This window comes from Ochotona princeps, chromosome 11 (genome assembly GCF_030435755.1).
Source record: "Ochotona princeps isolate mOchPri1 chromosome 11, mOchPri1.hap1, whole genome shotgun sequence".
Taxonomy (NCBI): Eukaryota; Metazoa; Chordata; class Mammalia; order Lagomorpha; family Ochotonidae; genus Ochotona; species Ochotona princeps.
In genome coordinates this window covers 70,583,561-70,610,866 of record NC_080842.1, presented here as the reverse complement: position 1 = coordinate 70,610,866, position 27,306 = coordinate 70,583,561, and the positions used below count along the sequence as shown (strand labels likewise).

The 27,306-nt window shown below is 54.0% G+C and overlaps 2 protein-coding genes across 3 annotated transcripts in view; both read left to right on the top strand.

The window, feature by feature from the left end:
• STX18 (syntaxin 18) overlaps nucleotides 1–26,020 on the top strand; it is a 93,663-nt gene extending 67,643 nt beyond the window's left edge. For both annotated transcript variants that reach the window (XM_004579219.4, XM_058670303.1), the window contains exons 3-11: nucleotides 2,458–2,573; nucleotides 3,343–3,420; nucleotides 3,658–3,724; nucleotides 15,226–15,344; nucleotides 16,102–16,190; nucleotides 22,648–22,706; nucleotides 23,599–23,668; nucleotides 25,259–25,339; nucleotides 25,717–26,020. In XM_004579219.4, coding sequence (XP_004579276.1) covers nucleotides 2,458–2,573; nucleotides 3,343–3,420; nucleotides 3,658–3,724; nucleotides 15,226–15,344; nucleotides 16,102–16,190; nucleotides 22,648–22,706; nucleotides 23,599–23,668; nucleotides 25,259–25,339; nucleotides 25,717–25,812 — 775 coding nt within the window. In that variant the 3' untranslated portion in view covers nucleotides 25,813–26,020. The remainder of the gene's footprint in view (nucleotides 1–2,457; nucleotides 2,574–3,342; nucleotides 3,421–3,657; nucleotides 3,725–15,225; nucleotides 15,345–16,101; nucleotides 16,191–22,647; nucleotides 22,707–23,598; nucleotides 23,669–25,258; nucleotides 25,340–25,716) is intronic.
• The window catches only part of TMEM128 (transmembrane protein 128), a 226,321-nt gene that overhangs the window by 107,587 nt on the left and 91,428 nt on the right, over nucleotides 1–27,306 (top strand). The window lies entirely within an intron of this gene.

The following is a 27,306-nucleotide window of genomic DNA, read 5'->3' as shown; positions in this document are numbered from 1 at the left end:
GGGTTTGTTGGCCTGCTGAGTGTTGGGCATTGCCCTCAGCCACGGGAGCACAGTGATGAATAAGCCAGCCAAAGTCCTTGCCTTGGAGAAGTTTTGGTGGAGAAGACAGCAGGAAGCAAAACAGGTAAGAAACATGAATCAAGCGATAGGAGTGTCTGTGAGGAGGGGACGGGGAATAGGAACTGCAGGAGTTTTCCAGGGTTAGGGAAGCTCTTACTGGGAGGATGGCATGTGTGAGCAACCTGGACGCGGTAAAGAGCTCTTCATGCAGGCGTCTGTGGCAAGCACACTGCAGAAGGACGGCAGCCAGGTCCAGCAATCCCGAGGTGGGAGTGTACCCGGGAAGGCTACGGAGCAGCCGCGAGGAGCCTGGTGTGACTGGAGCTGGAGGGGAGGGAAGGGCCGAGGGAGGCGAGACTTGAGATCGCCAGATCTAGTTCATTTAAAGAGTCTGCTTGTCATTAGGACCTTGGCTTTTGCTTCTGATGGGATGCCATCAGGAAGTCAGTGCAGTGGGAGCAGGAGCCGTGAGCACCCCCAGATCTGCGGCAAGTGGCCAGTGAGGGGAGGACAGCCATTGTGGAGGCCATCAGTGGGCACTGACAACAGTGGGCTGTTTAGGTTGAGTTCAAGAAAGAACAGGAAAGTGGAGATGGGAGTGGACACGCTTCTTAGGGAAGTGCAAACTGAGAGGCACTGGACAGTACCTGGCAGGAGACGGGAGTGGAGCAGAGAATTTGTTTTGTTTTTTAGATTGATGACGATTAAGTGTTGTTTATGTGTAGTTGGGGATGATCCAGGAGGCAGGGCCCTTGGCTGCAGTAGAACACTCAGTGATCACCATGTACCAGGTGCAGGCTAAGCACCGCACACACCTGTTCATGCATTTAAGGTTGATGTCTCCAGTCCGGTGCCACGTAAGGGTGTGGCAACAGTCAGCAGACCAGCAGCTTTCTGTATAAGAAAGGAAAGCAGGTTTCTATTTGGCCGTGGGATTTGTGTGGTGGTGCCACAAGCTCCCAGTGGCTCACCGGAACCATCCCATTGACCCCCTTTCCCTAAATTCACTTGCGCCCTTATAAGTTCAAAACATTATGTGGTTGTTTGTACTATAGCACACAGGCAATTTGCAGCTGGCATCCGGTCCCTCCTCTGTGTGGGAATGCTTCCTCTCTGGCTGCAGGGGTCCCCGCTTGAGGTCCCACCACTATCCCATACTGACACCATTCACCATGGCTCCTTGCATGCCCTGTTCCTGAGAAAGTCTTCCTGTGGTTCAGTGCACTTTGTGGGGAGCAGAAGTGAGCCTTGCTCAAGTTTAAATGCCCAGCCCTGGTCCAGGGCCTACCAGCTGGGATTCAGTCTAGGAGTCAGAGCATGGAAGAGTTGGGCCCGAGGACCAGGTCCGCCCTATGCCACGTGTGTAGCTGGTGTTAGTGCACTCGCTCTGAGCTGGGCGCCACCGGAGGCCCTGCGGACAAATCCCATGAAATAACAGACCCCTAAGTTTTCAGGAAATGAGAATGATAAAAAAAAAGAAAAAAATCCTAGCCAGATGAGGACGAAGTGGCCCAGGATGGGAAGGCAGTGGGGCAGCCTGGGTGCGGAGATGTAAGAGCCCAGAACTATTACAGTGTCTTAGAGCACGTGCAAGGAGGGTGTTACAGGAAAGCTGTGAGAGGGTCAAGGGAAGCGGCAGGGGCCAGGGTAGGAAGGAGCTTGGTACTAAGGCTGGGGCTGTGGGCCACAGTCGGTCAGCAGGAGTGAAGTGGAGGAGGCACCAGTGGCAAGAAGTTAAATCATGGGCAGTTGAGATTGTGTTTTGTTCTCAGTGAGGATGGTGCCCAGCCTGGCTGGTGGGTGGAAATGGAATCGCCAGATGTGCACATCTTGCTAGGTCTCTGTTCATCCCATTGTGTGCTTTTCTGTTTCAGCCGTCCATTCCTGCATGTTTGATGGGGCTAAGTAGTGTCACTGTAAAGATCTGTGCTGCTGGAGCCCAAGGCCTCGGGCCGTTCTCTGCTGCCCTCCCAGGCCACAGGAGGGAATGGGATAGGAAATGGGGTAGCCAGGACACAAACTGGCACCCATATGGGATACTGGTGCTGCAGGCAGAGAATTAGCATACTGCTCCAGTGGCAGTAGCCCCAGAAACCACATTCTTAAAAAGTCTGGCTTGCTCCAGCCCCAACACTTCTCAACTCTTTCTCTAGCTCCCCCTCTCCTATTCGGTTCTCTCTGTCTCCCCTCTCCTTTCCTCTGTGTCTCTATCCCGCCTCTCCTACCTCCCACCTTGAAGTGTGTTGATTCTATCATCTAAATCACTCTCCCATCTCTCAACCAACCATTACTCCTCCAGTGTCAGCGTAAATGTCACATGCTTAGGGAATCCCTTTCCTGCTTTCATGCCCCGCCCGGATTGCCTCGCGCTGTCCTTTGCTTTTCTTTATTTTTTAGCCACATTCTGTCTGACTATGGAAGGATGACAGACGCGGAGCGAGACCAGATAGACCAGGATGCCCAGATCTTCATGAGGACCTGCTCAGAAGCCATTCAGCAGCTCAGGACGGAAGGTAAATTGCTCTGCTTGGAGAGTCTGATGAAGGCTCTGGACAGTCTTGCCAGAAAAACATACAAACCCACAACATTTGTGTGCCGTTCTCAGAACCCCAGACTCTCCCACATGCATCTCAGGTTAAGCGGCACTACAGTAAAAGCACAAACCAACCCCTGCCTTAAGGTCATATGCATTTCACTGAGATAAAAATGCAGTGCAGTGTGAACTTGCGTGGCCTGGAGCCACCTGCCAAGGTGCGATGAGAACTGCCATTGACTACCAGCAGCATCCGTGCAGAGTAGCAGCTGAGTTCTGCACGCTGTGGTCACTTGGCTGCCAGCTGGCAGCTCTCTTGGTTTGGAGCAGGTGGGAGACAAAGTATCTTCAGAGGAGACAGGCCTCAAGGCCAGGAGTACTGGCAGGTGTTCAGGGGAGGAGAGCCTGAGTGACCAAGTGGGGGTTGTGCAGTAAACAGGCACTCCCAGCTATGGCCCATGCACACTCAGGCTGGGAGTGTGCTTTCCAGCTGAGTCACGCATTGCTAGAAGGTCAGCTAGAGCCGAAAGGCCCAAGTCCACAGCGGTCAGCACAGAAGTGGCTACCCCCCCACACACACCGTCCCTACACACTGTGAGAAGCCATAAGTTAGTTGACTCTAGTTTTTCTGAATCTCACTCTTTTAAGATTGCGGTCTCACTAGACACAGACTTGTTTGATAATGGCATTTTATAGCCATTGGTATGGCTGGCGAGCACCAAGTTCACCGTTGGCCTTTTCTGTTGCAGCACACAGGGAGGTGCACTCCCAGCAGGTGAAGGAGCACCGGACTGCCGTGCTGGATTTCGTCGAGGACTACTTAAAAAGTATTGCATTTCCTCCGGAAAGCCCGCGGGTCGCTGTGTGGCCGGTGGGACCCTGGGGCGTGGTGGGCAGACAGCACTTGCGGTATGGCTCGGAGAGGCCACTGGGACTCAGGCAGCAGGCGGGACTCACGGTGTGGCTTGCGAGCTGAAGCCAGGTGTCTCGCCACGACTTGTGATTCCTTTGCCTGTGAAGCCGTTTTCAATGTTCTCTGTTTTTGGTCTTTTTTTCCACCACAGGAGTGTGTAAACTTTACTCAGAGCAGAGAGCCATCCGAGTTAAACGAGTGGTGGATAAGAAGAGATTGTAAGTACTGCCTCCTTGCTGATTCTGCATTCTTGATGCCACTGGTAATGACTTGGGCAGCTGCAGGCCACCAAGCCCTTCCACCAGGCTAAGGGAGCGCAGGCCCACAGCCCGCGTCAGGTCCACGCAGTGGCCTGCTCTGGCCCTGACAAGGCAGTTGAGGCGAGCCTCAGGATCCAGTCAGTCGGTGGCAGGTTAATGTTCAAGCTGACCACTGAGTGAGGCCGATAAGTGGTGTTGTAAGTGTCCAGATGGCCCCTGGTGCGGGACTTCAGCCTGCTGTGCCCTGCCCTGCGCCATCCTCGACCTTCTGCTGTCGTGAGCGCGTGCCCAGTCTCACAGGTCAGGGCACGGTGCCTGAGGAGGCAGGCATGGCTAGGTTCTTCACTTTACCGACAGCAAGCCTTAGGTCATGCCTTGCACAGCCCCAGAGCCTAGAGGCTGCTGAGCTGGGGCAGAGCCCAGGCCGCTGAGCTGGGGCAGAGCCCAGGCTGCTGGTCTAAAGTGTGTGTTCGTGTCCATTCAGGTCCGTAGTAACACTGGGAGACTGGTATCCTGGTAGTCATTCTCCCCCAGGTTCCTTGAGTCCCGCTCCCCTCCCCATGCTCTGACAGGGAGCAGCTAGGGCACAGCAGCCAGTGCACTGCCCTGAGACCCCTGAGGCCGCCAGCAGCACAGGCCTCTGTGACAGAGCCCAGCCAGATAAGGGACTCGTCCAGGACCACACTGCCAGAAGACCGTTGCCACAGCACCTGTCTGCACCTGTCTCTCCTGCCCCTGGGCTCACAAATGCTGTCCGAGTACACTCCCTGACACTGTGGCTGCACGGCCTGCTGAGGAGTTCGGATGAGGCAGAGGCCAGGCTCCAAAGCTGGACCCGTCTAAGCAAGATTTGGAAACATTTTAAGATATTGCCTGATTGGAGGCAGATTTCCTCAGTCCTTGACGTGTCCGGGCCCCCAGCACTGTGCTTTGGTTCAGAGCCCAGTCACGCTGAAAGGCACTGGGGGCACCGGGCCTCTGAATGGGTCAGAGTCCAGAGGAGAGCAGGAAGGGGCAGCCAGGAGGCTTCTCCCAGGGGGCCATCCAGCATGCCACTCGTGACTTGTGGGTCTTGTCTAGTAGGGTTGCTCCTTAGTAACCTGTCATGACCAGTTTTACCAGACTGGTCACAAGGGTACTGCTGACCTGGGACTCCTGAAAGGCAGCAGGTGCCCAGCATCAGACTGCCTTCAGCCACATTGTTGGCCCAGGGAGCCACTCTCCTTCGTCAGGTTAGGGGCCCACTCCTACATCTCAAGTTCTCGCCGTCAGACGCCAGCCGGGGCCACCTTGCCAGCAGACCACTCAGGTTAAAGGACCCCGGCCTGCTGTGTGAACTCTTCTCTGCTCACTTGGGAGACATTTGAAATCATAAATCCCAATAAGGAGAAGCATTTATGGAAGACAGGAAAGATATGGGTAGTTAGCTGTCCACAGAGAAAGACTGTGTGGCATATGCCACACTGTTTGGGAGAAACAGTGAATTGTGTGCTCTCCAGCTTAGAAGCAGGCTGGATTTCCATATGTACCTGAGAAGTTAGCCAGCTGAATGAGGGCAGGTTGTGGTTAGCGAGGCCAGCAGTGAGCTCAAAGGGGGACAGTCTCCAGTGGCCTGCCCCGGGGCAGCCCCTCGGATCTGCAGCCACATGGCTGCATTGGAAGCCTGCCTCTACAGTCACAAGCCGGGGGGCCTCAAGTCTGAGCGTCTTGTGCCTTCATTTCCCTGTCTGTAGAATTGGGAGGTTTTAGCACCAACATGGTGGGGCTGTCGTGAGGACAAATGAACCGACATGTCAAATGTTCGGAGGCTTGGTGAATGTTAACCTGTGCTGTTAGATGCCAGCAAGCCTTGCTTTATATGGGCAGTGTGTTCGTCTAGTCCTCACCAGCACTTGACTCATAAATATGATTTTCCCATCTTATAAATGAGGGAATTGTGGCTCAGAACATCTGGGTTAGCTGCCTGGCGTCCTAGCCCCACTGAGCTCTGCGCCGCAGGGTAATTGGGGCACATTTCCCGCCTTGTGTTGCTATGGAAAGGTGGAGGCTTGGGTAAGTGGATTGGAGAGGAAGAGGGCAGTCCAGGCGGGAGGAGGGGAGCAGAAGGAGGCACAGGGAGACCGCCTCTCCCCAGCAAGCCATGGAGGCGGTGGTGGGCCTCTAGCTGTGCAACTGGCTGTGAGGAGATGAGGAACCCGCGTGATGATCCCAGGCAGAGCCTTAACAGGTGCCCCCAGTATAGTAAGAAGCAGCTTTTGCTGCTGCCTCCTAAGTTTCTGGTTCTCCACGGAGGTTTTGACTCAAATACCTATTAAAACCAGCCATATGGGAGATGTTTTCATTTGCAGACAGTGAGGCCCAGCCTGCCTGCTGCCACAGGGCTGCGTGTGCCCATTATCCCGAGTGGAAGCCCTGACCCTGTACATCTGTCCTCACCCTCGGGCAGAGCCATGTGCCACACACACACCCAGAGTGTGATGACTCCTCTGCTTCCCACGTCTTCCGAATGCTTACTACGACTCAGCACTCAAGTCCCACATGGCGGGACCACAACCATTGTTCTTAGCCTATCCACGATGCCCTACACCCAGGCCAAGCCAGACATGGCTACTGTGTGCTGTAAGGAGTCCCAGTGCCTTAATCTGTGATGACTTTCCTGCCCAGAATGCCTTTCACACATGCTTGGATTGCTGCTTCCCATACTCCCCTCCCTGTCCATCTGGTGAGCAAATTCCTGCCTGTCCTTCCTGCCCCAGCTGAAAAGCCACCTGCTCTGTGGCCAGCCAGCACCTCGGGCAGTGTCGCGGTTCTTCACTCTGCAGGGACCCTGCACGCTGCTGGGCACCAGGGTGACAGCACCTCCCACTGGCTGCCGCCGGCTTCCATGTGTGCACCTAGCATCCCGTTCTGTAGACGGTCCCTGTCCTCCAGAGAAGCCAGCAGGTGGGGTGGCTCATTGTCAGCCTGAGCTGTGGTTCCCTGTTTTTGCATATTTTCTTTTGGTTGCTGATGATTGTGGTTAAAATCATTTTGTAAAATTGGTTTGAGAAATCCAGGGCTCATGTTGTTACTTCTACATTTGTTTTTGGGGGGGTAAAAGAAAACCTATTGGTTAGTAAAGTGTGACCTGATTGTTTTGCCTGAGCAGGAAAAAAAGATGCCCTACACAAGAATATGTGTTCTTAGAATGATGGCGACATATGAGTCTGTCATACCAAGGTGCCCCCCTCTCCATACTGGGTGAAATGCCTTGCTTTGCTGAGCCAGAAGTAGTCTTGATCAGCCTTCCTGCAGTGGCCCTGCCACCCTGGGTGTCCTCGGAGCAGTAATGCCATTAGTCATGGCACCATTTTCTCTGTCCTCCAGGCATTAGGCAGGTCAGACCTGAATGGATGATGGCACCAGCTGCCCCTGACCTGGGAGAGCATGGCCTGTGGGTCACTTTGCTCTTTCTTGTTTAGGAGATTGTGGCCTCTTTGAAAGCAGTAGCACTGTGTCATGTATCTCTCAGGCCCGAGTGCCTTGATGAAGACCCATCCCAACCTAGATGCTCAGTTGGACTTTTGAGCAAAGAAGCTGAACATGGATGCCGACTCCTGCTCACCAGCTCTGCAGAGCGAGCCTCAGAATGGACGGGTGTGGGCCAGCCTCAGAACCAACACTGCCCCATGGCCTGTCATCCTGAGATGGAGGAGGAGCACGTGCCTTCCCCTGAGCACCTGGAAGCGCTGATGGTTTGGTCGTGATTTTAGTTGAAATAGCCATCAGGTGCCCTCTGGGTAGACACTCAGTTTAAAACCATCTGAATTAATTTTCCCTTTCTGGAAAGTAATCAGACTGTGTACCATTGGGGTTTTTGTTTTTGTTTTTTTTTCTTCTTCTTGAGGAAAGTTTTAAGTCTGGAGATTTTCATTTCTGACAGCATAACAATACACTAGACAGAAGCTCAGGACTAATCCAACTTAACAACATTAGACCTTTCCCGCCATTTACTGCCGCCTTAGACTGCCATGAGTCATCTACTCCTGGTTAAACTTGCTTTAAAATTTACTGGGTTTTTACCCAACATTCAGATATGTCACTTTCATTGATGCAGTGATGTTCTTAGAAGGGAAAACCTTTTTAATTTTTTTGATTGGTTGATTAATTTGAAAGAGAAACAAAGATGTTCTAATTTACTCCCCAAATGACTGAAGCAGCCAAGAGCAGAAACCCCAGCCAGGCTTCCCATAGGAGCGTCTGGGAGCCAAGGAGCGGGGCCGTCAGCTGCTGCCTTCCCAGGAGCATTAGCAAGAAGCTGGATTGGAAGCAGAGCAGGCAGGACTCCAGCTGGCCCTCAGGTACAGGATGCTGGCAGCAGTGGACTAACCTGCCGCTCCACAACACCAGCCCCAAGACAGGAAACTTGATTTCTCTGTCTGGAAGGAGATTTGAAAAGAGCAGTACTTATCAGTCTGAAAGGTAATGGTCTCTTCTAACTTTGGGTAGGTTCTAAAACCACCAAGTTGAAAATCTGGACATCTTTATAGCACCTTGTGAGTCAGCATAGGTGGAAGTTAGTGTTAACATATTCTGTAAATTCTAAAACATAGGTGAGAATTTTCTGAGATACTCTGAGGAAATCTTGACAGCTCACATAAGGTTTATTGCGGTGTCCACGGGCAGGCACGGTGGAGGTTTACTGTGGATGCGGTGTCCACGGGCACGCACGGTGGAAAAGGTTTACTGTGGATGCGGTGTCCACGGGCAGGCACGGTGGAGGTTTACTGTGGATGCGGTGTCCACGGGCAGGCACGGTGGAGAAGCTTTACTGTGGATGCGGTGTCCACGGGCACGCACGGTGGAGGTTTACTGTGGATGCGGTGTGCATGGGCAGGCACGGTGGAGAAGCTTTACTGTGGATGCGGTGTCCACGGGCAGGCACGGTGTGGAGGTTTACTGTGGATGCGGTGTCCACGGGCAGGCACGGTGTGGAGGTTTACTGTGGATGCGGTGTCCACGGGCAGGCACGGTGGAGGTTTACTGTGGATGCGGTGTCCACGGGCAGGCACGGTGGAAAAGGTTTACTGTGGATGCGGTGTCCACGGGCAGGCACGGTGGAGAAGGTTTACTGTGGATGCGGTGTCCACTGGCAGGCACGGTGGAGAAGGTTTACTGTGGGTACTGTGTCCATGACAGACATGGAGTAGAAGCCCTGGGCTCACAGAGCTTGGGCTCAGTCTTACCATGTCTTTCTGAGGAGTGGGGGACTGTCCCCAAGCCAGCGCAGCAGGGACTTCACTCTTGAGACACCTGGCAGCCACATGCTGGAAAACACTGCCCTGAGGAGGTGGCCCGTTTGTGATCTCGAGTTACTCCCTGTTCCCTTCAGGTTGTTAACAGAAGATAAAGAGGGTGCTGTATTTCCTTCCTCCTCTAAAAAGGCTGCTTGTCTTGCAGCACTACTTATTGTAACTGCTGTAACTGCACTTCTTGGCTGTTTGAAGAACATGATCTTGCATTGTTATTTGTGATCCACTCCCTTCGCCCCAACTCGACTGTGAGCTTTGTGAAGGCTGAATTGCAGCTTCCCTCTTGGTACCCATTGCCCAGGCTCCCACCTAGTAAAGCTGAGGAACTGTTGGCAGTTATGAGGGGTGATTGAGGGTGGTGCCCGTGTTTAACGTGAGGAAGCCCAGATGGAAGCTGGGTAGTGGGGCAGTGGGCCCATGCCAGTGATGCTTGTCTGCTCACAACAGCAGGGCTGTCATTGAAAATGGGTCAACACGCTGTGACCTGGGCCCTGGCCTGTTTCTGTGCAACCTTTCCTGCTTTTCCTGTGTTTGAAGGTTTGTAAAAGGAAAATATGAGACAGACTAAATCTCCTAAAGGCCTCTGAGACCTATCGTGTTTGCCATGTGGTCCATTACAGGAAAAGTGTGTCACACCAGCTTAGAACAGACTGCCCCAGGAGTGGGGCCACTTCTTGGCCGTTGTTTTTGGCAGTCCATCTCTGGCTGAGGTGGGCTGCCCCGCATGTGCCTGGCTCACAGCTCGTGCCATGTGTGACCCGCTGCAGTATTCCCCAGCACCGAAACTGCTCATACCCTGGTGAGCAAGCTGAGACCCTTGAGTCAATGGTATGGCAGGTTGCCGTGGATACAGTAATAGACAGCCTATGGTCTGGCACTTGGGGGAGCACTGGCGTAGAGAACCTCCTAGAATGTAGGAGATGCCCAGTGACTGTGTGCTAAGTGAGTGACTCTGAAGATGGCCTGGTCAGGGTCGTGGGGGTGCCTGCCCTGTGCCAGGCAGGGGGCCTGTGCCCGACTAGTTTCCTGCTCTCTGCTGTTGGTATAAGGGGTTTATTGAAGTCCAGATGGCTAGTTACCTGCTCTCTGCTATTGGTGTAAGGCTTTATTTAAGGTTTGCAAGGATTTTATCCCACAGATTTTGTTATTTCAAAAGTGAGAAATAAACTAAAAAAATAAAAAAAAAACAAAAATGAGAAATACATCTCCTTATTTTCTCAGTCTTTCTGTTCTACCTGAATTTCAAGATAGAACCCTGAGGTTTTCAGATGTGGGACATAGAAACAGGTGTTGGCCAGTTGGAAATTCATCAACTGCAGGTACATATCGCTCAGCCCTCAAAGAAGTCGATTTAAGTAAATCATGGGGTAGAAACTGATCTTTCTGATGACTTTTTAAAAATCGCTTCTTTCCATTGCCTTCAGCTAGTTGATTTACCATTTCCCTGAGGATTTCAGTAGACATTTTGGGTATAATTAGAGTCTGTTTTTATCACTTCCCAAAAAGATAAAAAAAAAAAAAAGCCAGCCTCACCATGTGTGAGCCTGCTGCACTGCAGTCTTGTGCATTTGGGTTGAAAACGGGCCCATCGGCACAGCCTGGACACAGAGGACGACAGGCAGTGAGCAGCTCTTTACTTAAAAGTCAGTTAAGCCTTCCCTTCCCTGGAGTAGGGTAAGGGTGAGGTGGGGAGCTGGCACAGAGGGGTACAACAGAGAGGAGGGGTGCCCTGCCTGGGTCCTCGGAGCCCCAGCACGGAGGGGTTGGCTGCATACTAGGCAGGGTGCTGGTGGACAGGGAGTGCTCCTGCGTAGAAAGGCTGAGCCAGTGGTACGTGTAGAAAGGTATGGAAGCCAGGGTGGAGAAACAAAGGGGGAAAAGCCACAGTGAACCCGTGGTCCAGGTTTACAGCGCATATGCTGAGGGTTCACACCTTCGCATTCCGTAGGTCTACGTGGGAATCAGCATGGTGTGTGCTGTGAAAATGGATGCATGCGTTTTCTAGCTTTGCAAACCTAGAGTGGTTACAATTAGTGACCCCCCAATAGCTATATGCATACTTACCCTCTTGGCTTCTAAATACCAGTTTCACTTCAAGAACCCAGACTTCTTGGAGAAGTGACTGTTAGTTTGGAGCCTGCGACACTTTGTTGTACCCAAAATCCAAGAAACCCTATGAGAATGAAAATGTTTACAGGGGACATAGCAGCCACCTTGCAGGGGCTTCTGCTGGCCATACTGGGAACAACTTGAGAGTCAAAATAAATGATAGCCATAGATCATAGCTCGCTGCATGGAATGACATCACAGCTTCTTCCTCCCAGGTGGGTGTGAAGAAATGAGTCAGCTACAGGTGGAGAAGTCACGTGGTACCGGAACACTCCCTTCATCCCAGTGCTTACTAATTACAAGCGCAATAAGGGTATCCTACATTGGGGATCCTGGGGGGCATCTGGCCACCTTCTCGTTGATGGAGTAGGCAAAGGGAAATGGCACATACTATAGGATGCCTCCAGAATATGTACCACTTTTCTGATTTATACCAAAGGTGCACCCCAGCCAGGAGGAAACGGCAAGCCGGGTGAAAGGTTGCAGGGTGGGCGGCGTGGCACTGTGTGTCAAGGTCTGGGGGCCCAAGGAGAGACCAAATTACCGTTCCAGGTGTAGGGGAACAGAAACAGCCTCCGGTACAGTGTGGGTCTGACCTAGATGTGAAGATGCTCCTGAGGAATCAGAGCAGAACAGAGTGAGGCCTAGGGCAGAGGTGGAAGAAGTGGGTTGGATTTTGATGACTGCGTTCTAGTTATGGTGTAAAGAATGTTCTTGTGTAGAAATAATAAAATGGAGTAAAGGGGACATGTTGGCAGCTTACCTTTTTTTTTTATCAGTACTTTTTAAAATATATTTTTATTTTGAATTCTGAATTATGTGGTACAATTTCGTATAGGGGCAGCTTACTTTTCTAACTGTGCTGCAGACTTCTCTGTGATTAAGTCAAACCCCTACAGCCCACAGAATGCTGGTTCATGCTAGAATGGCAAAATGAGTGATGAGCAGTGTTGAGGATGTGGGACAGCTGGAACTTTCACACTTGCCTGGGGGCTCAGAGCCAATCCTGTCAGAAACAGCAGGGGCTGGAGGCGTGACCTTGCAGCTAAAGTCCTCGCCTTGAGCACGCCGGGATACCATATGGGCACCTGTTCTAATCCTAGCAGCCCCACTTCCCATCCAGCTCCCTGCTTGTGGCCTGGGAAAGCAGTCAAGGACGGCCCAGAGCACTGGGACCCTGCATCCGCGTGGGAGACCTGGAAGAAGTTCCAGGTTCCCAGCTTTGGATCGGCACAGCACTGGCCATTGCACTCACTTGGGGAGTGAATCATCAGATGGAGGATCTTCCTCTCTGTCTCTCCTCTTTGTGTATCTGACTTTGTAATAAAAGTAAATAAATCTTAAAAAAAAAAAAAAAAAAAAAAAGCACAGGGATTCTCCGAAGTTAGGTGGCTGCACTGTGACCCGGAACTCCTAGGAGCCTCAGCCTCCTGTCTGCACCCTGCCTGGGTGCAGCCTACTTTCTCAAGATCTTACCCAAGTCACGCCCACCCTGTGATGCCCCTTTGAATTAGTAATAAGAACGCGAGACGCGCTTGCATTCCACACAGGGGTTTGCATTTGTTTTACCTACTGTGCTACTTGGTCATCATAACAGCTTTGAGAGGGAGGTAGCGGATTTTGGAGCCAGGAAAGTGAGCACGAGAAAGCCAGGGTGAGCTCCGGTGTTGGTGTAGAATGTACACAGGCCAGGCCAGGACCTCCCGCTTAGGTCATCAGGCAGGAGCCTGCCAGGGCCACTCTCCGTGCCGCGGGGAGTGCACCCGGGCTCTGCAGCAGCCCTTGAGGAAGGCAGCGTCTTCTCCTTCTCCATCTTGCAGGCCAACAAAACTCATTGTAGAAAAAAGCTTGACCAGGGCACCCTGCAAATAAGCAGCCATCTGGAATCAAGGCTGTTGCTCTCTCCAAACTCCATTTTTGAGTACTTTTCATGACATCCGTCAGCTGAGGAGGTAAAGGTCCAGTCTCCAGACCATCTTAGGATTTGTAGAATTTCTGGAGTAACCTGAAAGCTGGGAGGCACCTCCCCAGACGCAGGCAGACCCCGGAACCCTCCTCTCCTCATGTGGCAGGACTCCTGCCAGCGATGGGCAGACCCTTCTGAGCCCTCTGCATGGGTTACATCAGAGCTCCTTCTCTGAATTCTGGGAACTTTCAATGGGTTACTCCTACACTTGGTTCTGTTTGTCTGCATTCTGTGAGGGAGAATGGGCGTGGCTTCAGGGCATCACCAGGGATTACCCATGTGACTGTGCCCTTTCTTATTACAGGAATGCAGGGTGGCACCAGTGTAATAGTAAAACGAAAGCTCTTTGTTTGAGTTTTTGTGCTGTGAACTGTACTATGGACTTAGATTTAAGCCAGTAATGCTACAAGGGAGTTGCAGTTTTACAGCCCTACTTTACAGAGGAGAAGGCACACCAATGTTAAACTACTTGTTAGGATTATACTGGGGGAAAAATCTGCAAATTCTGGCAGGTGGGATGTCTTATTGGGTTCAAGCTAGTTTGAAAATCGGCAGATGTGAGGTTGTTCAAGCTGATGGTAGACCCTATCCAAGATTGCACAGTGTGATCTAAGGGTTGTGGCGGTGGCTGATGCACAGAAACCTGGCTATGGGCCCAACACTGAGAATCAACAGTAAGCGGTTTGTGTGTTAAGTTGGACAAAGGTGTCTGTGACTAAGATGTGTTTCAAGGTCCGGCCTGGTGAGATAAGCCCCCATAGCTTATCCTGAAGACTTCACTTGTCCTACAGCATCTGGGCGTTTTCTAAGGAGTGAGATGTTACATCCAAAACCCTTGGCCATCTTGTCAAGCTGAATCTTCACATTGTTGGCATGAATTATCTGGAACATCCCCAGGCATGCAGTCACTCCTGTCCCAGAGTGGAGAGGCACCTGTCCTCCAGGAGCTGGTCAAGGGTGTGGTTCTGCTTGTGCTGAGGTTGAACTTCCCAGACCTGCTGAGTTAACCCTTTACTGCATGCCTTACACTCCTGGTTTGCTGAAAGTTTCTGTTATAAAGGGCTCTTGAAACGTTTTGTATGTTTTTTGTTTGTTTTGCATCTATCTGTTCTGTTACTGTGGTGTGTTACATGGATTTCCAAATGTTAAACTAACTCTCCATTACTGGTAAATTACATTATGGTGAGGATGTTGGCTCATCCAGAGAACATCCACCCAGCGTGGGCACGACCTTCTCAGGCCTGTTGGTCCACAAAAGCCCTCTCCCGTGGCACATAGTGACATGAACATCCGTGTCTCATCCTGTCCCACCCAAGCAGGTGCTGTGTGGCCCATGCCAATTTCCTGGCTTGCAGAGGCCCCTGGCTCTACAAAAGCCTAAGATAGAGGTAGAGGGGTGTTTTTAAACTAAATTAATGTATCTATATAAAGTACTTAGAAAAATATCCAACACACAATAAGCCTGCCAGAAATGTAATCTGATGTAAGTCATCCAACGTTTGCATTACTGCATTTTACTTATAATCTCTAACAATAGAGGATTCATTATAGGCCTTTATAGTACTTTCCTGCCTGTAATTAGCATAGTGTGTGTTGATTCCAGTAAGGCTATTTCAGAACTCTGTTCAATAACCAACATTCTTTTATCTCTTAGTAGCTGTTAACAGATTCCTATCGCACGCCTTCAGCATGCATCTCTTAAACACCGCATGCCAGGGTCTAGACCAGAATCCAGGGCTGAGCAGCGAGTGTGACTTGCAGAAGTATGCACTCAAGCGGAGAGACAGTGAGCACAGAATGGGGGAGTAAGAGCACGGCCACCACTGTGGGGAGGACGTCCCACTGCTGGGGAGCGGCGGGGCCTTCTCAGAGAGCAGAGGTGGAGAAGAAACCAGGAACTCAGGGCAGTGCCCAGCTTCTGCGGCCGCCTCTGCAGGACTGTGTCCATTTGGCCAGTGCCAGTGGGCCCAGAGCAGTGGCCATTCCGGAGTGAGAGGACCCAGAGGGCAAAGATTCAGGGGCCACACAGGGCTCCCTTCTCTTGTCGGAAAACAGCATAGTAACGGAGGTGACTGCTAATTGTTTATTTTCAGATCTAAACTGGAACCAGAGCCAAATACAAAGACAAGAGAATCCACCTCTTCTGAAAAAAAAGTGTCCCAGGAGCCTTCAAAAGACTGGGAGGAAAAGTCTGCCTCTGAAGAGGCTCCAGGTACGAGCCTTGATATGTGGTACCAATAGAAAGCCAGGACATGGCCCGGACCCGCTGCAGTACCAGCGCATGACTGAAGCAAAGGAGGCCCTGCCATAGCGCTGTCACACAGTGGCCCAAGGAATCACCTGTTGCTGGAAACTGGCAGGGTCTGGAGGGGCTTTCAGAGCTGTCGAAGCTATAAGATTAATCCATATGGACTGGCCTGCTGAGATCTCCAAGACATGTTGAGAAGTAGAAGAGAATTTTTAACATTGTGGATAACCTTTGTGAGCAGTATACCATTGCACTCACCAGTCCATGTGATTCTGGGTTTGGGGAGAGCAAGAGATTGTTTATCTGTATCTAAGCATGGCTGAGTTTGTTTTGACAAAGTCCTGGAACTGCATCAGGAATTCTGGAAGTGGAATAGAGTTGGGGGATGGCATCATTTCGTGTGTGTGTGTGTGTGTGTGTGTGTGTGTTTAAAGGATTATATAGTTTGCAGTCTTCAGAAGTAGAGGGAAGATGTGGGTGTGATGTGCAGTGTTGATACTGTATACGGAAGCCCTTCCCCTCCACGTGCACATGTGCGTACGCACGCACACACACACACACACACGACGGCCTCAGTGTTGTAGAAGAACCACATTGGCAGTGCCTGCCTGACACATGGGCAAGTGTGGATAAAGCTGCAGGAGCCTGATCCATGCCAGGTTTTAAGGATGCCAGCTGATTCTAAAATGAATCTTTGTCTATTTCCCTTTTTTGTTAACAGAAAAGACTGTGTCTGAGGCACAGCCTGAATCGGGCACCTGGGGAGATGGCAGAGGCGAAGATGAGCTGTCCCCAGAAGAAATCCAAATGGTAACAGCCTCCTCCACTGAGCTCTCAGCTGCTTTCCCCAGAACAGGTTCATGGAGTAGGACATCTGGTTCTATGCCAATTTTAAAAATAGGGATGGGAATTTTATAAATATTCACCCATTTGATTCCTTGATTCTTAGTATCCTTTTCATGCGTTTTAAATTTTCAATAGTGTAGAGCAGAAAATGCTTTAGAATGATTTTGCTGATAGATGTCTTTCAGCACTGGAATTGTCTGACATGGGTCTTCTATAATTGCCTCTCCAGTGCTTTTTGACTGTTTGAGTTACTAGAGTTGTGGTCCTATGAAGAGAAAAAAGAACAGAGTAATACCTTTAACCCCTGCTGTCAGCTCCCCTACTGTCCTCTCCTGTCCCCTCACTGCCCAGGGCTGCACAGAGGGTTCATCAAAGCCCCTGCCAGCCAGCTCCTGTGCTTCTGTGTGTGCGTATGCGTGCACACAAATACATGTGGACCACGTGAAGGAAGTGAACTGCCAGAAGTGCCCCGAGCCAACAGTGTCCGGGGCCGGGGCCAAGGCCTCACTGCCCGCTCTCCAGGGGCAGGCCAGCACGTGGCATCACCGGCACTGGGGCAGAGTAGACGTTGACTTCTTAGTGCCTCTCTCCACACAACGTTCAAAGGAATCGTACTGCAAGGTGGTAGGGGTCACCATCTCCTCCTGGCCTTGGCTAGAAGCAGGAAGGGCTTGCCCAGAGTGCCCATCTTGACAAATGGTGGAGCCAGGGCATTTGCCACAGTGCCTGGGCACCCACCCTGTCTGTGCCTCAGGCGTTTGCCCTGGTATCCCTGGGAAAGCTCCTCTGGGCGGTCAGATGCATGGCTTTCAGCTGAGATGTCCCCAGGGCTTTCCCTGGGCAGCAGGATTCTGTGTTGTGGTTTTGTTTTTTTTTTTAAGTTATTTTTATTGCAAAGTCAAATATGTATATATAGAGGAGGAGAGACCGGAAGATCTTCCATCCAAGGATTCACTCCCCAAGTGACCACAGCGGCCAGTGCTGCGCTGATCCGAAGCTAGGAGCCAGGAACTTCTTTCCGGGTCTCCCACATGGGTGCCGGGTCCCAAGGCTTTGGGCTGTCCTCGACTGCCTTCCCAGGTCACAAGCAGGGAGCTGGATGGGAAGTGGGGCTGCTAGGATTAGAACTGGCGCCCATATGGGATCCCAGCGTGTTCAAGGCGAGGACTTTACCCACTAGGCCATGGCGCCAGGCCCTCTGTGTTGGCTTTTCCCCACATCTGCTCTTCCTATGGGAAGAAGCTAGAGTGAGCCCCACAGCAGTTGTCTGTCTGCAGGTTTGTCCTCTCTCCTGTGCGCAGTGCGGAGTCCCAAGGTTTAGCTAAGCTGGGCAGACACGTGATCCAGACATTGCCAGTCATTTCGGAGGGTCTGAGAAGGCCAGCAGCCAGGCTGTCATCGTTACTCAGTACCACATGGCCTTGTTGGGACTGACCTGCGCTGGTGTAAATGCGCCTTGTATCACTTGCTGTTAAGGATTGTGACACAACTTAGATCTGGAAGGTTCCTTGTACATGGCGGGGCATGCAGCTGTGCTCAGCAAGTACCAAAAGAGTGTTCTGTGTGCACAGGACGGGGTGCGAGGGAGGACTGGGGCGTCATGTCTGAGTTCCCTGTGTGTGACTGAGGTGGGTATAGGGCCTGCCTGGGGCATCACCACATGTGCCCTCTGTGACTGAGGTGGGTATAGGGCCTGCCCGGGGCGTCACCACATGTGCTCTCTGTGTGTGACTGAGGTGGGTATAGGGCCTGCCCGGGGCATCACCACATGTGCCCTCTGTGACTGAGGTGGGTATAGGGCCTGCCCGGGGCGTCACCACATGTGCCCTCTGTGTGTGACTGAGGTGGGTATAGGGCCTGCCCGGGGCATCACCACAGGTTTCTCCACATGTTCCTGAGATGGGGACATCATCTCACCAGAGCATGACCAGAGCACCGCCACAGGCATTCCTGTGTGCCTGAGCGTGTGACTGGTGGACAGCCTGGAGGCTCTTTCCCCTTATGACAGTATGTTCTGTGCTGGGTCTCCTTTGCTGTCCTGAGCGGCGTGATCTCAAATGTACCGGTGACAGTAGCTCGCCGCCAGTGCCTTCACACGTGTCAGCCGCTCAAGCAGTCAGAGCCAGCAGGGCTGCGCTGGGCCGGGGAGAGCCATGGCTGGGTCCTGTTGTGATGGGCCAGGCTCACCCAACTCTTAAGGAAAAGGTGCAACCCTGAGAGCAAATCCCACACTTTTGGTTTTGGATTGGAAAGGGTTCTAACAAATTGTGGTCACAATTCATGATCACTGTTTTGGGATTTTTCCTCAGGGCTAAAGAATGAGTTAACTCCTGTAACAGCAGTGTGATTCATGATTGCAACCAGAGGAACAACTGTTACATATATCCAAAATTGTTGTAGGGTTTGTACACTGCATAGTGCATTTCCACTTATAACTCCTCATACAGGTATATTAACATCTTGAATTAGCAGATGTTTTATGGTCAGACTGAGTGGAGGCAGAACCAAATGGGTTTCTGATGTTACTCCTTGAGAATTCTTATTTTCTGTTCTTTTCTTTTTTTAATGCTTATCTATTTTCATCTGCTTGAAAGAATGGGAGAGAAAGAAACAGAGTTCTGTGTGCTGGTTCATCCCTCCAACGTAGGCTCTCAGCAACCGAGGCTGGGCTAGCCTGAAGTGAGGCGCCTGACATGCCGTCCAGGTCTCCCATGTTGACGGCAGGGACCGAGTGCTTGAGCCGTTGTTGTCACCTCTGGGGCTGCATGAGCAGGCAGCTGTGTCACACGCAGAGTAGCCAGGAGTCGGACCAGTACTCTGATAAGGGGACGTGCGGCTGTGCGTCTGGCTGAAGGAAAGCCATGTGTTGGATAAGAGATCCGACAGGCTGCAGCAGACGCCCCCAGCAGGGCGCCAGCTAGCCCTGCTTGGCCGGCCCTGCTCATCCACCTGCCGCACTCTCCAGACCCCCATCTTCCTTTTCTGTCAGTTCTCAGGCTCCATTTGTCGTTGGTGGGGACACAGATGCCTGTGCATGGTGCTGGGCGTGGTGCCCAGGCCTTCTGTTCTGCACTGTGCCCAGCAAGGTCCCCATCCTGATGGAGAGGTGACATGGCCACACAGAGGCAGATGCTGGCCTCCATGCACCTCCCTAACTCATGTGTTCCTTCTAAAAATCCTACTGCTGTTGTCACTGCATTTCAGCGATAGAGACGGAGAGGCAGAGGCGTGGTTGCCTGTCCGGGGCAGTCAGCTGAGGCACTGTGGTCCGGTCCTCGGGCAGGCAGCAAAGCCCCAAGCCACAAACTCCGCTCTGCTGGCCCAGGCTCCCCTGAGGCTTCTGGGAAGCCATAGGACTGGCACCTACGTCCACTGGGGCTTCCACAGTTTTATCTGCCACCTAGCCATAGTGACAGGTGAGGCCATTGGTCCATTCAGGCAGCAGTGGAACCTTCCTGAAACCCAGTGAGGGAATGTCATCAGCCAGGCCTGCTGGTGACCTTGCCTGTGGCAGGGGAAAGATCTCTTTCTTAAAATGCAGTCTGGTGGAAGCTGGCTGACCTCTTCATCCCTCAGCACATCTGAAACCTGTCAGGCACCTGTTCCTCTCTCTCCTCTAGTTAGCCCTGGCCTGCCTGCTCTGTATGCTGCCTGGAAGCTGACACAGAGCTTTCAGGAGAAGCAGTGAGCCAGGGACTTGAGGGAAGTGCTGCCCTACTCCACACACATCCGTGGGACAGGAGAGAGAAAAGCTATGCTCCCAAGGAATGTTCCAGAAAGGTGTCACCTCAACCCACTAGCTGATTATCCTTAGGAGAAGTTCAGAGCATAACAGCAACAACAGGGCTCCCACTCCGAGTCCCCCCAGCCTGAGAATGAGTCAGTGAGTCAGCTCCCACGCACTGCTGTAATTCCAAGTCGGTCTCGGAGGCCAGATCCTTAAGAGCTGCTGAGTTGACGGGTAACAGAGCTCCGGCCTCCAGACTCTGGCTCAGGGACGCAGGTCCTGCCTCAGAGGCTGCATGGCCATGCAGCCAGCCTGCCCGTCTCCTGCCAAGTCTGTGTTGCACAGAGGTCTCTATGATTACTGAGCAGAGGACAGAGAGCCACTGCCCCATCACATTCGATTCCACACTGGACTTGGAGTCCAGCGAGGAGGAAGCCCAGCCCAGGCAGAACCATGTGCAGGGGGACGACAAGAAGGAATGACGTGGGGGCCCAGGGGCAGGATTGCCAAGCAGTAGGTGACTGGAAGCAGTAGGAGGCCCAGCCAGCCAGGCAGGAAGCTGGCCTGTGCAGAGGTAAACCAGGCAAATCCCCAAGAAGGCCGTGCCTTGCACGTGGCGTGTGGGTGAAGGCCAGGGCCAGCCCGGAGCACTGAAGGACCGGCAGTGAGGCCGTTGGCCAGGGGTAGAATGGCGAACCATGAAGAGGGTGGAAAGTGGGCAGCCTAGCATGCGAATAATCAGATCTTTGGGGCTGGTCATTCTTGTTCCCTTGCCCGACAGGCCTGGCAAGGCACCTTGGACAAGGTCTGTGTTAGAGGAGGTCTGGGCTGTGGCCTGCTCTGTACTGGGCTGACATGGAGCTGTCAGAAGGGTCAGTGACCCAGGGGCCTGAGGGGAGGGCCGTATGCATTTACGAGCGTTGTCCACAGTTGAACAAGAAAAAAGAGGAAGGTCTTTGTAGGCAGGCTCCACCAGGTCCCGCACAAGCAGCTCAGTCACTGAAGATTTGGGACAAGCAGTTTTTCACAGTGCAGAAAACGATGAATGCTCTGCCCAGGACAGAAACGTGAGAAGTCACTGCAAGTTAGAAAGGGCTCTTGGAGAGGTGGGGCCTAGGGGGCCCTGGGGAGAAGACACCCTGAACCCTGCACCTGCGGAGACTGAGCAGCCATGGAGCGGGTACTGGGCTCCAGGTGGGTTGGGAGATGGCCAGGCAGGAGCCGAGTGGTCACGGAGCCAGTGCTGGGCCCCAGGTGGGCGGGGAGATGGCCAGGCAGGAGCCGAGTGGTCACGGAGCCGGTGCTGGGCCCCAGGTGGGCGGGGAGATGGCCAGGCAGGAGCCGAGTGGTCACGGAGCCAGTGCTGGGCCCCAGGTGGGCGGGGAGATGGCCAGGCAGGAGCCGAGTGGTCACGGAGCCAGTGCTGGGCCCCAGGTGGGCGGGGAGATGGCCAGGCAGGAGCCGAGTGGTCACGGAGCCGGTGCTGGGCCCCAGGTGGGCGGGGAGATGGCCGGGTCACACTCCGTGCTGAGCCTCCCGTGTTCCTGTCCTTTGTTGAGCTGATATCAGAGTGGCAGGTGTGTGTAGGATAGCACCTGTTGGGCCTGCTCAGGGGAGGGAGTGGGGCGGTGGAGTGGTGGGGGGTGGACTTCCCAGGTGTGCAGGGTCTCCAACTCCTGCCAGGGTCCTGGCCTGAAGTCCCTGGCCTGGGGTAACTGCCCCACATTTCTCTCCCCCTTCTCCAGATGTGGCCTCCTTGTTTTTAGTCCTAATGGAACCAAGCAAAGCATTGTGGGAGGTAGAGACAGCCAGACACGGCGAAACAGGCCCCACACATACGGTCACATGCCCCTCGTGCAGTCCATCCAGGCGCCCGGTTGTGACTCCAGACTGGGCCTAAGGGCATGGGGGCAGGGGAGGGGGTGGTCCCTAACCCACTGCCCAGGCCCTTCAGAGAAGCAGCTCTTGTTCCACAGCAGACGGGCAGGCGCTGCCAGACCGCAGCACAGGGTGGAGTGTGGCTGGGGAGGCGGCGGCTGGGAGGGGCAAGGCTGCCTCCAGCCACAGGGATGAACTGACAGTGGACCGAGGGTGTATTCTCTAGAGGTTTTTAAAAATGAGACCCATGCACAGTGCTTTCATGATACCCTTTCTTCTTGAGCTTTGTGGGACCACACGGTGGGCACCTCTGTTCCCTGCCCTCAGACAGTGCCACTGCATGGCCATGGGCCATCTAGCCTCCCAGCAGTGTCTTCAGTCTCCTGTCTAAGCGGTGCAGACCAGGAGCTGACCGGAGTTGGTGCCTGCCCAGTAGACTCCATGTAATCCAAGCTGTTTTTACCAGTTGATCACGTACATGATACATCATAAGCTTTCAAAGCTAGAGTTCAAAATGAGTATGTTACAAAATAATGATATCAGGGGAACCCAAGGCAAGACACAGACCATAGGAGCTCCGAGAGAAACAGGCCAGGAAGGACATGGGGTGACCCACAGTCAGAAAGTCACTTACACTGTGGAAGTGGAGATGAATGAGGCCACAGGCAGCCCAGCCATCCTCGGGTGTCCCTGGCCTGAAAGCAGGGGGCTGTTCCACTGATGCGCACGCTGCACTGCTCCCCACAGCAGCGCAGGCCGGAGCACGCCTGCCCGAGATCAGGATGACTACTCCTGAGTGTGTTTGTCTCCCCACAGTTTGAACAAGAAAACCAGCGACTCATCGGTGAAATGAATAGCTTGTTTGACGAAGTCAGGTATGCACAGCGTTCTCTGGCAGCTATCGGAGAGCTTTGTTTATTCGTTGCGGTGGTCCAACGTCCACAGACGTGGGGTTGGGAGCTGGGGGGCTGCTATCCAGAGAGGGTCAGTAAGTGGTGGCAGATTTCCCCTGGGCTCTGCGATGAAGTAGGGCCTGTGCAGGACACTTGGCAGAAGCCTCCCCCTGCACTGGGTCCCACGCAGGAGCCCACGTGGCCACGCTCAGAGGCCTGGCTTCTGTGGGCACATCTAGAGCCTGCCTGTGGCCGCTGTGTGGGAACAGAAGTCCACTGCCGGGGGGCTTCCTCTCAAGGTGCAGCCCCCGACTTGCTGACATGTGCCAGGCCACACCATGCTGCTTTCCCAGCCCAGGGAGTTTTCCCTTGTAACAGGAAGTGGGTGTGAACGCAGCGAACACGGGTAGAGCTGGGTCATCGCCGTGTTCTGACAGCACCTGCTGCTGTGGTCACAGGAGGCACGGGGACTTCACTGGAGCCTCTGCCTTCTGTAATGGGCCTCACCTCCTGTCCCCTGACCCTGTCCCTGCATGGTGACCCAGGACGCAGGACCACTGCACTCCATCAACATCCCAGGACACAGGGCCACTGAACCCCACTCCCATCCCTGCACAGTGACCTAGGACATAGGGCTACTGGATCCCACACCATCTCTGTAGTGACTACTGCACATGCTCAGAGTGAACTTCTACAAAGTCCCATATGCTGGGAGGATGTGCCGACTTCCCTCTCCCGCTTCCCGGTCTCACGTGCGCACCCTCCCTGCTGCCTCCCTTCCCATGCAGAGGCACATTGGCTTCTGTAGGGATTGTGACAGTCCCGTCTAAGTACCACTTAGTTCATGTGTAACCTATTCATTCTTTTTGTGCAGGCAGATTGAAGGGAAAGTAGTTGAAATTTCCAGACTCCAAGAGATATTTACAGAAAAGGTGTTGCAACAGGTAAAGAACCAACAGCTAACACAAGAGCAGTTTAAGTGCGGAGCACTCGGGAGATGGCTCCTGGATCCCCGCAGCTGTGAGCGTGGGCGGAGACCTGGGCTGCTGACCTGTAGCGTGGGCGGAGGCCTGGGCTGCTGACCCATGAGCGTGGGCGGAGGCCTGGGCTGCTGACCCGTGAGCGTGGGTGGAGGCCTGGGCTGCTGACCCGTGAGGGTGGATGAAGGTCTGGGCTGCTGGCCTAAGAGTTCTCCTGCAGTGCCTCAGCCCGAGCCCCCTTCTCCCAAGCGCCTGCCCAGGACAGCAGGGGCCGGGGGAGCTCACCGTGGAGGAGGATGGATGCCTGCTGGGTACAGGCTGGGTGGCCCCTGGGCCTCCAGCCCCCATGTCCCAACAGAGGGACATGCAGGAGTCTGTAAGAGGTAGGTCACAGCTTTGCTCCCAGCCACCTCCTCAGCCCTGACCCTGGCTACTCGCAGCACCACGGGGAGGGGACTGCCCTCTGCAGGGAACTCTGTTTTCCACCTGCCTGCAGCTCTCACATCCTGCCAGCCGGTGACTGACTGGCCTACTTGGCCTGCAGTTTCTGGCACCCACAGAAAGGGTTTGAAAGGCTAGCATCGGTTTTCTGCAGCAGGTGAAATGGAGCTGCCTTGGTCCACTGGGAAAACAGCTCTCCCTGAACCACAGTCAGAGGCAGGTCACCACGAGTGAAGATGCTGAGCCCAACAATTTGGAGGTTGGGGTTCCTGGGAGCTGGCCAATCTGACAGTGCCTTGAAGGGACAACTGATGGTGTCTGTCACCAGCACAGGACAGAGAAGCCCCAGCATGGCTGCTGTCATTCTGCACAGCTGTGTGTCACATTGATGTCTCCCTGCCTACTCTGGGCCAGGGCTTGCCACCGCACACTGTGTGACCGGAAACTGCCTCTCCTGAGCTCAGTTCCTCATCTCTGGAAGGGAGCCATGCCCCCTTCCTCCCCCAGGGCCAGGGAAGGCGGACAGCCTGACAGAGCTGGCCCAGCAGGCTCTCAGTCCATAGGGATTGCTGTCGTTTCTAGATGTAGCCATGTGATAGTACTGCAGAGGAGTGCAGGCAGGGCTCATGGGCTCCCACCCCAGGGTTCTCTAGAAAGTTCCAGCTGTGGTTCGGAGCCTTCCCAGACTGCATCATTCTGATGCAGCACAGGGCAGCTGGCGGCCCCAGGGACTTTCCTCCTGGCCCTGCGACTTCAGCCAGCCGCCTCTGCAGCCCAGGCTGGGGCCCAGCCTCTGCCAGCTGGGGCAAGACACATGCAAACCATGTGGCTGGGGCAGAAGCGGGCTCCTTACCAGTGTGGTCTCTGTCCCCTGGCATACGCACAGGAGGTGGAGGTGGGATGGAAGGAGCAGAGGCATACACCCAGCAGGAGTCTGACTCTCCTGCCATGTGGCTGCTGGGTGGCTTTGAGCGAGTTGGTCAACTTCTCTGAGCCCAAGTGTGCCTTTTACAAAACAGGGACAGCCTACCCCTTGGGGTGCTGTGACAGCCAAGGCTGTCTCAGGGCAGGAACGTGGTTATATTTATCCGACTCTTTTTTTCTTTTCCACAGGAAGCGGAGATTGACAACATCCACCAGCTAGTGGTCGGAGCGACTGAAAACATCAAAGAGGGCAATGAAGACATCAGAGAGGTGGATGCTCTTTGGGGTTCCTGGGACTGGGGTGCTGCATGGTGCTGCTGGTCCCCACGTGGAGGGCCTGGCCATGGTCTGTCGGGTGGACTCTGCTTGCTGAGCTGGTCCTTTGGCAGGGCTCATGGGAGACCACCACAGGGTCTCTGCTGATGTCACATTATCGTAAAGTACCAGCCTGGAGCTTTAAACCCTGGGACGGATGCAGGAGACTGTTGGGAGGGCTGTGCGGCTCCCACTGGTAGCTGGGCGGGGCGGGGCAGTCCTCGGTGCTGCCCACCAGAGGCGAGTGTGATCCCAGTGTGGCTCCAGCTGACAGGGACACTGAGCCCCACAGCCTTGTGACAGCAATGGCTCTCCCCCCTCCCCCACCCCAGGCCATTAAGAACAACGCCGGCTTCCGCGTATGGATCCTCTTCTTCCTCGTGATGTGTTCCTTCTCCCTGCTCTTCCTCGACTGGTATGACAGCTAGCTTGTTCATTGGGCCTGCTGGCCTCAGGCAGTGGCGCCAGCCATCTGCACGGACGCTTGGCACTAAGACATGCCTGTGACCAGGTTGGCACCACACTGCTTGAGGGGAGAGGGGCTCAAGACACACCTGTGTATTCCCACCAAAGGGTCTCCCAGCCCGGTGGCCCCAACCTGCTGAGCAGCTGGCCAAGAAATCAATGAACACAGCATGGAAGTGGTCTGTGTGAGGTCGATGGGGGTGGGACACTGCGCTGGGGCGGGGGGCTGGGACATGGAGGTATGGAACCCCACCTGCCTGCTCTCTAATGAGCCCAGTGTCGGCCCTTTGCTGTTGAGGCGACAGTGAGTCTGAACCAACAGGCGCTGTGGAAACGCACCGGGGCCCTCAGCCAGAGACTGCTGGACCTGACTGGCCCACAGCCACTGCCTCCAGCATGCCAGTGGCAGGCATGTGGCCTGCTCTCCTGGCCCCAGGCCTCAGAAGGAAGTGGCCACAGAAGCACGAGCCTGCCCTCCCTTGTGCCCAACTCCCCAGCCTCTGTAAGTGAGGCCCGAGTCATGTGTGTGCAGGCAGCATCCCGGCATGCTGTGCGGGAGGCGCGGGAGGCAGCAGCAGCACAGGCGGCCCAGTAGCCTCTGTTTGGAGTGTGCCTCAGCTTCCCAGCATGCTGTGCGTGAGGCGCGCGAGGCAGCAGTGGCCCAGGTGGCCCACTGGCCTCTCCACACAGGTGGACGCCACCAGCTTGTCATGTATGGGTATGCAGCCTGCACCGTGCACACCCCCACGAGCTCGCCTGCTGTCCCTGCGGTGCTCAGAGGAGTCTGCATGTGGAAGGCGACGTCTGTGTTCCAGACACATCAGTAGGAAGTATCTTTCACATCTTAGAGGCGCATTTGGGGAGGTGCCAGTGGGGCCACCACAGCCATCATGCTGGCGTGTGGCATGCTACACTGCCATTTCTCACCATCCTTAAACAGTGCAGCTTTGGCCACGCCCGCCAGAAATAGCACATTGAATGACCATGGGAGGACATGCTGTGAATATATCTGAACGTTTACTTCATCTAACCGGTGGTCTTTGTAAACATTTTCATGTCAAGATTCAAATTGAAACGTGATTTTCTTACAAAGGCTGTGGATTGAAATGTCACTGTAATTGCAAGGTGCCACACCAGACCCCCCCACCCCCACCCCCATGTCACACCCCCAGTTTTCCCGGCCTGTGTCTGCCATCAGGGAAGCTACAACTGTGCCACAGGGAAGAACCCAAGGCGCCCTGGCACTGGGCGGTGGCCACATCCTCATTTTCCCACCCAGCCCTCGCACGCAGGGCCTTGCATGCAGAGTTAGTCCCAGCAGGTGCAGGCAGAGGACGGTGCCAAGTCCTTATGCCGCACCCGGCCAGGGGACAGCTGCCTGCAGGGAAGTCCAGGTCCTGCCACACGTCTCCTGGGCATGATGCAGGGTGCAGTATGCACCCACTCTCTCAGCTTGC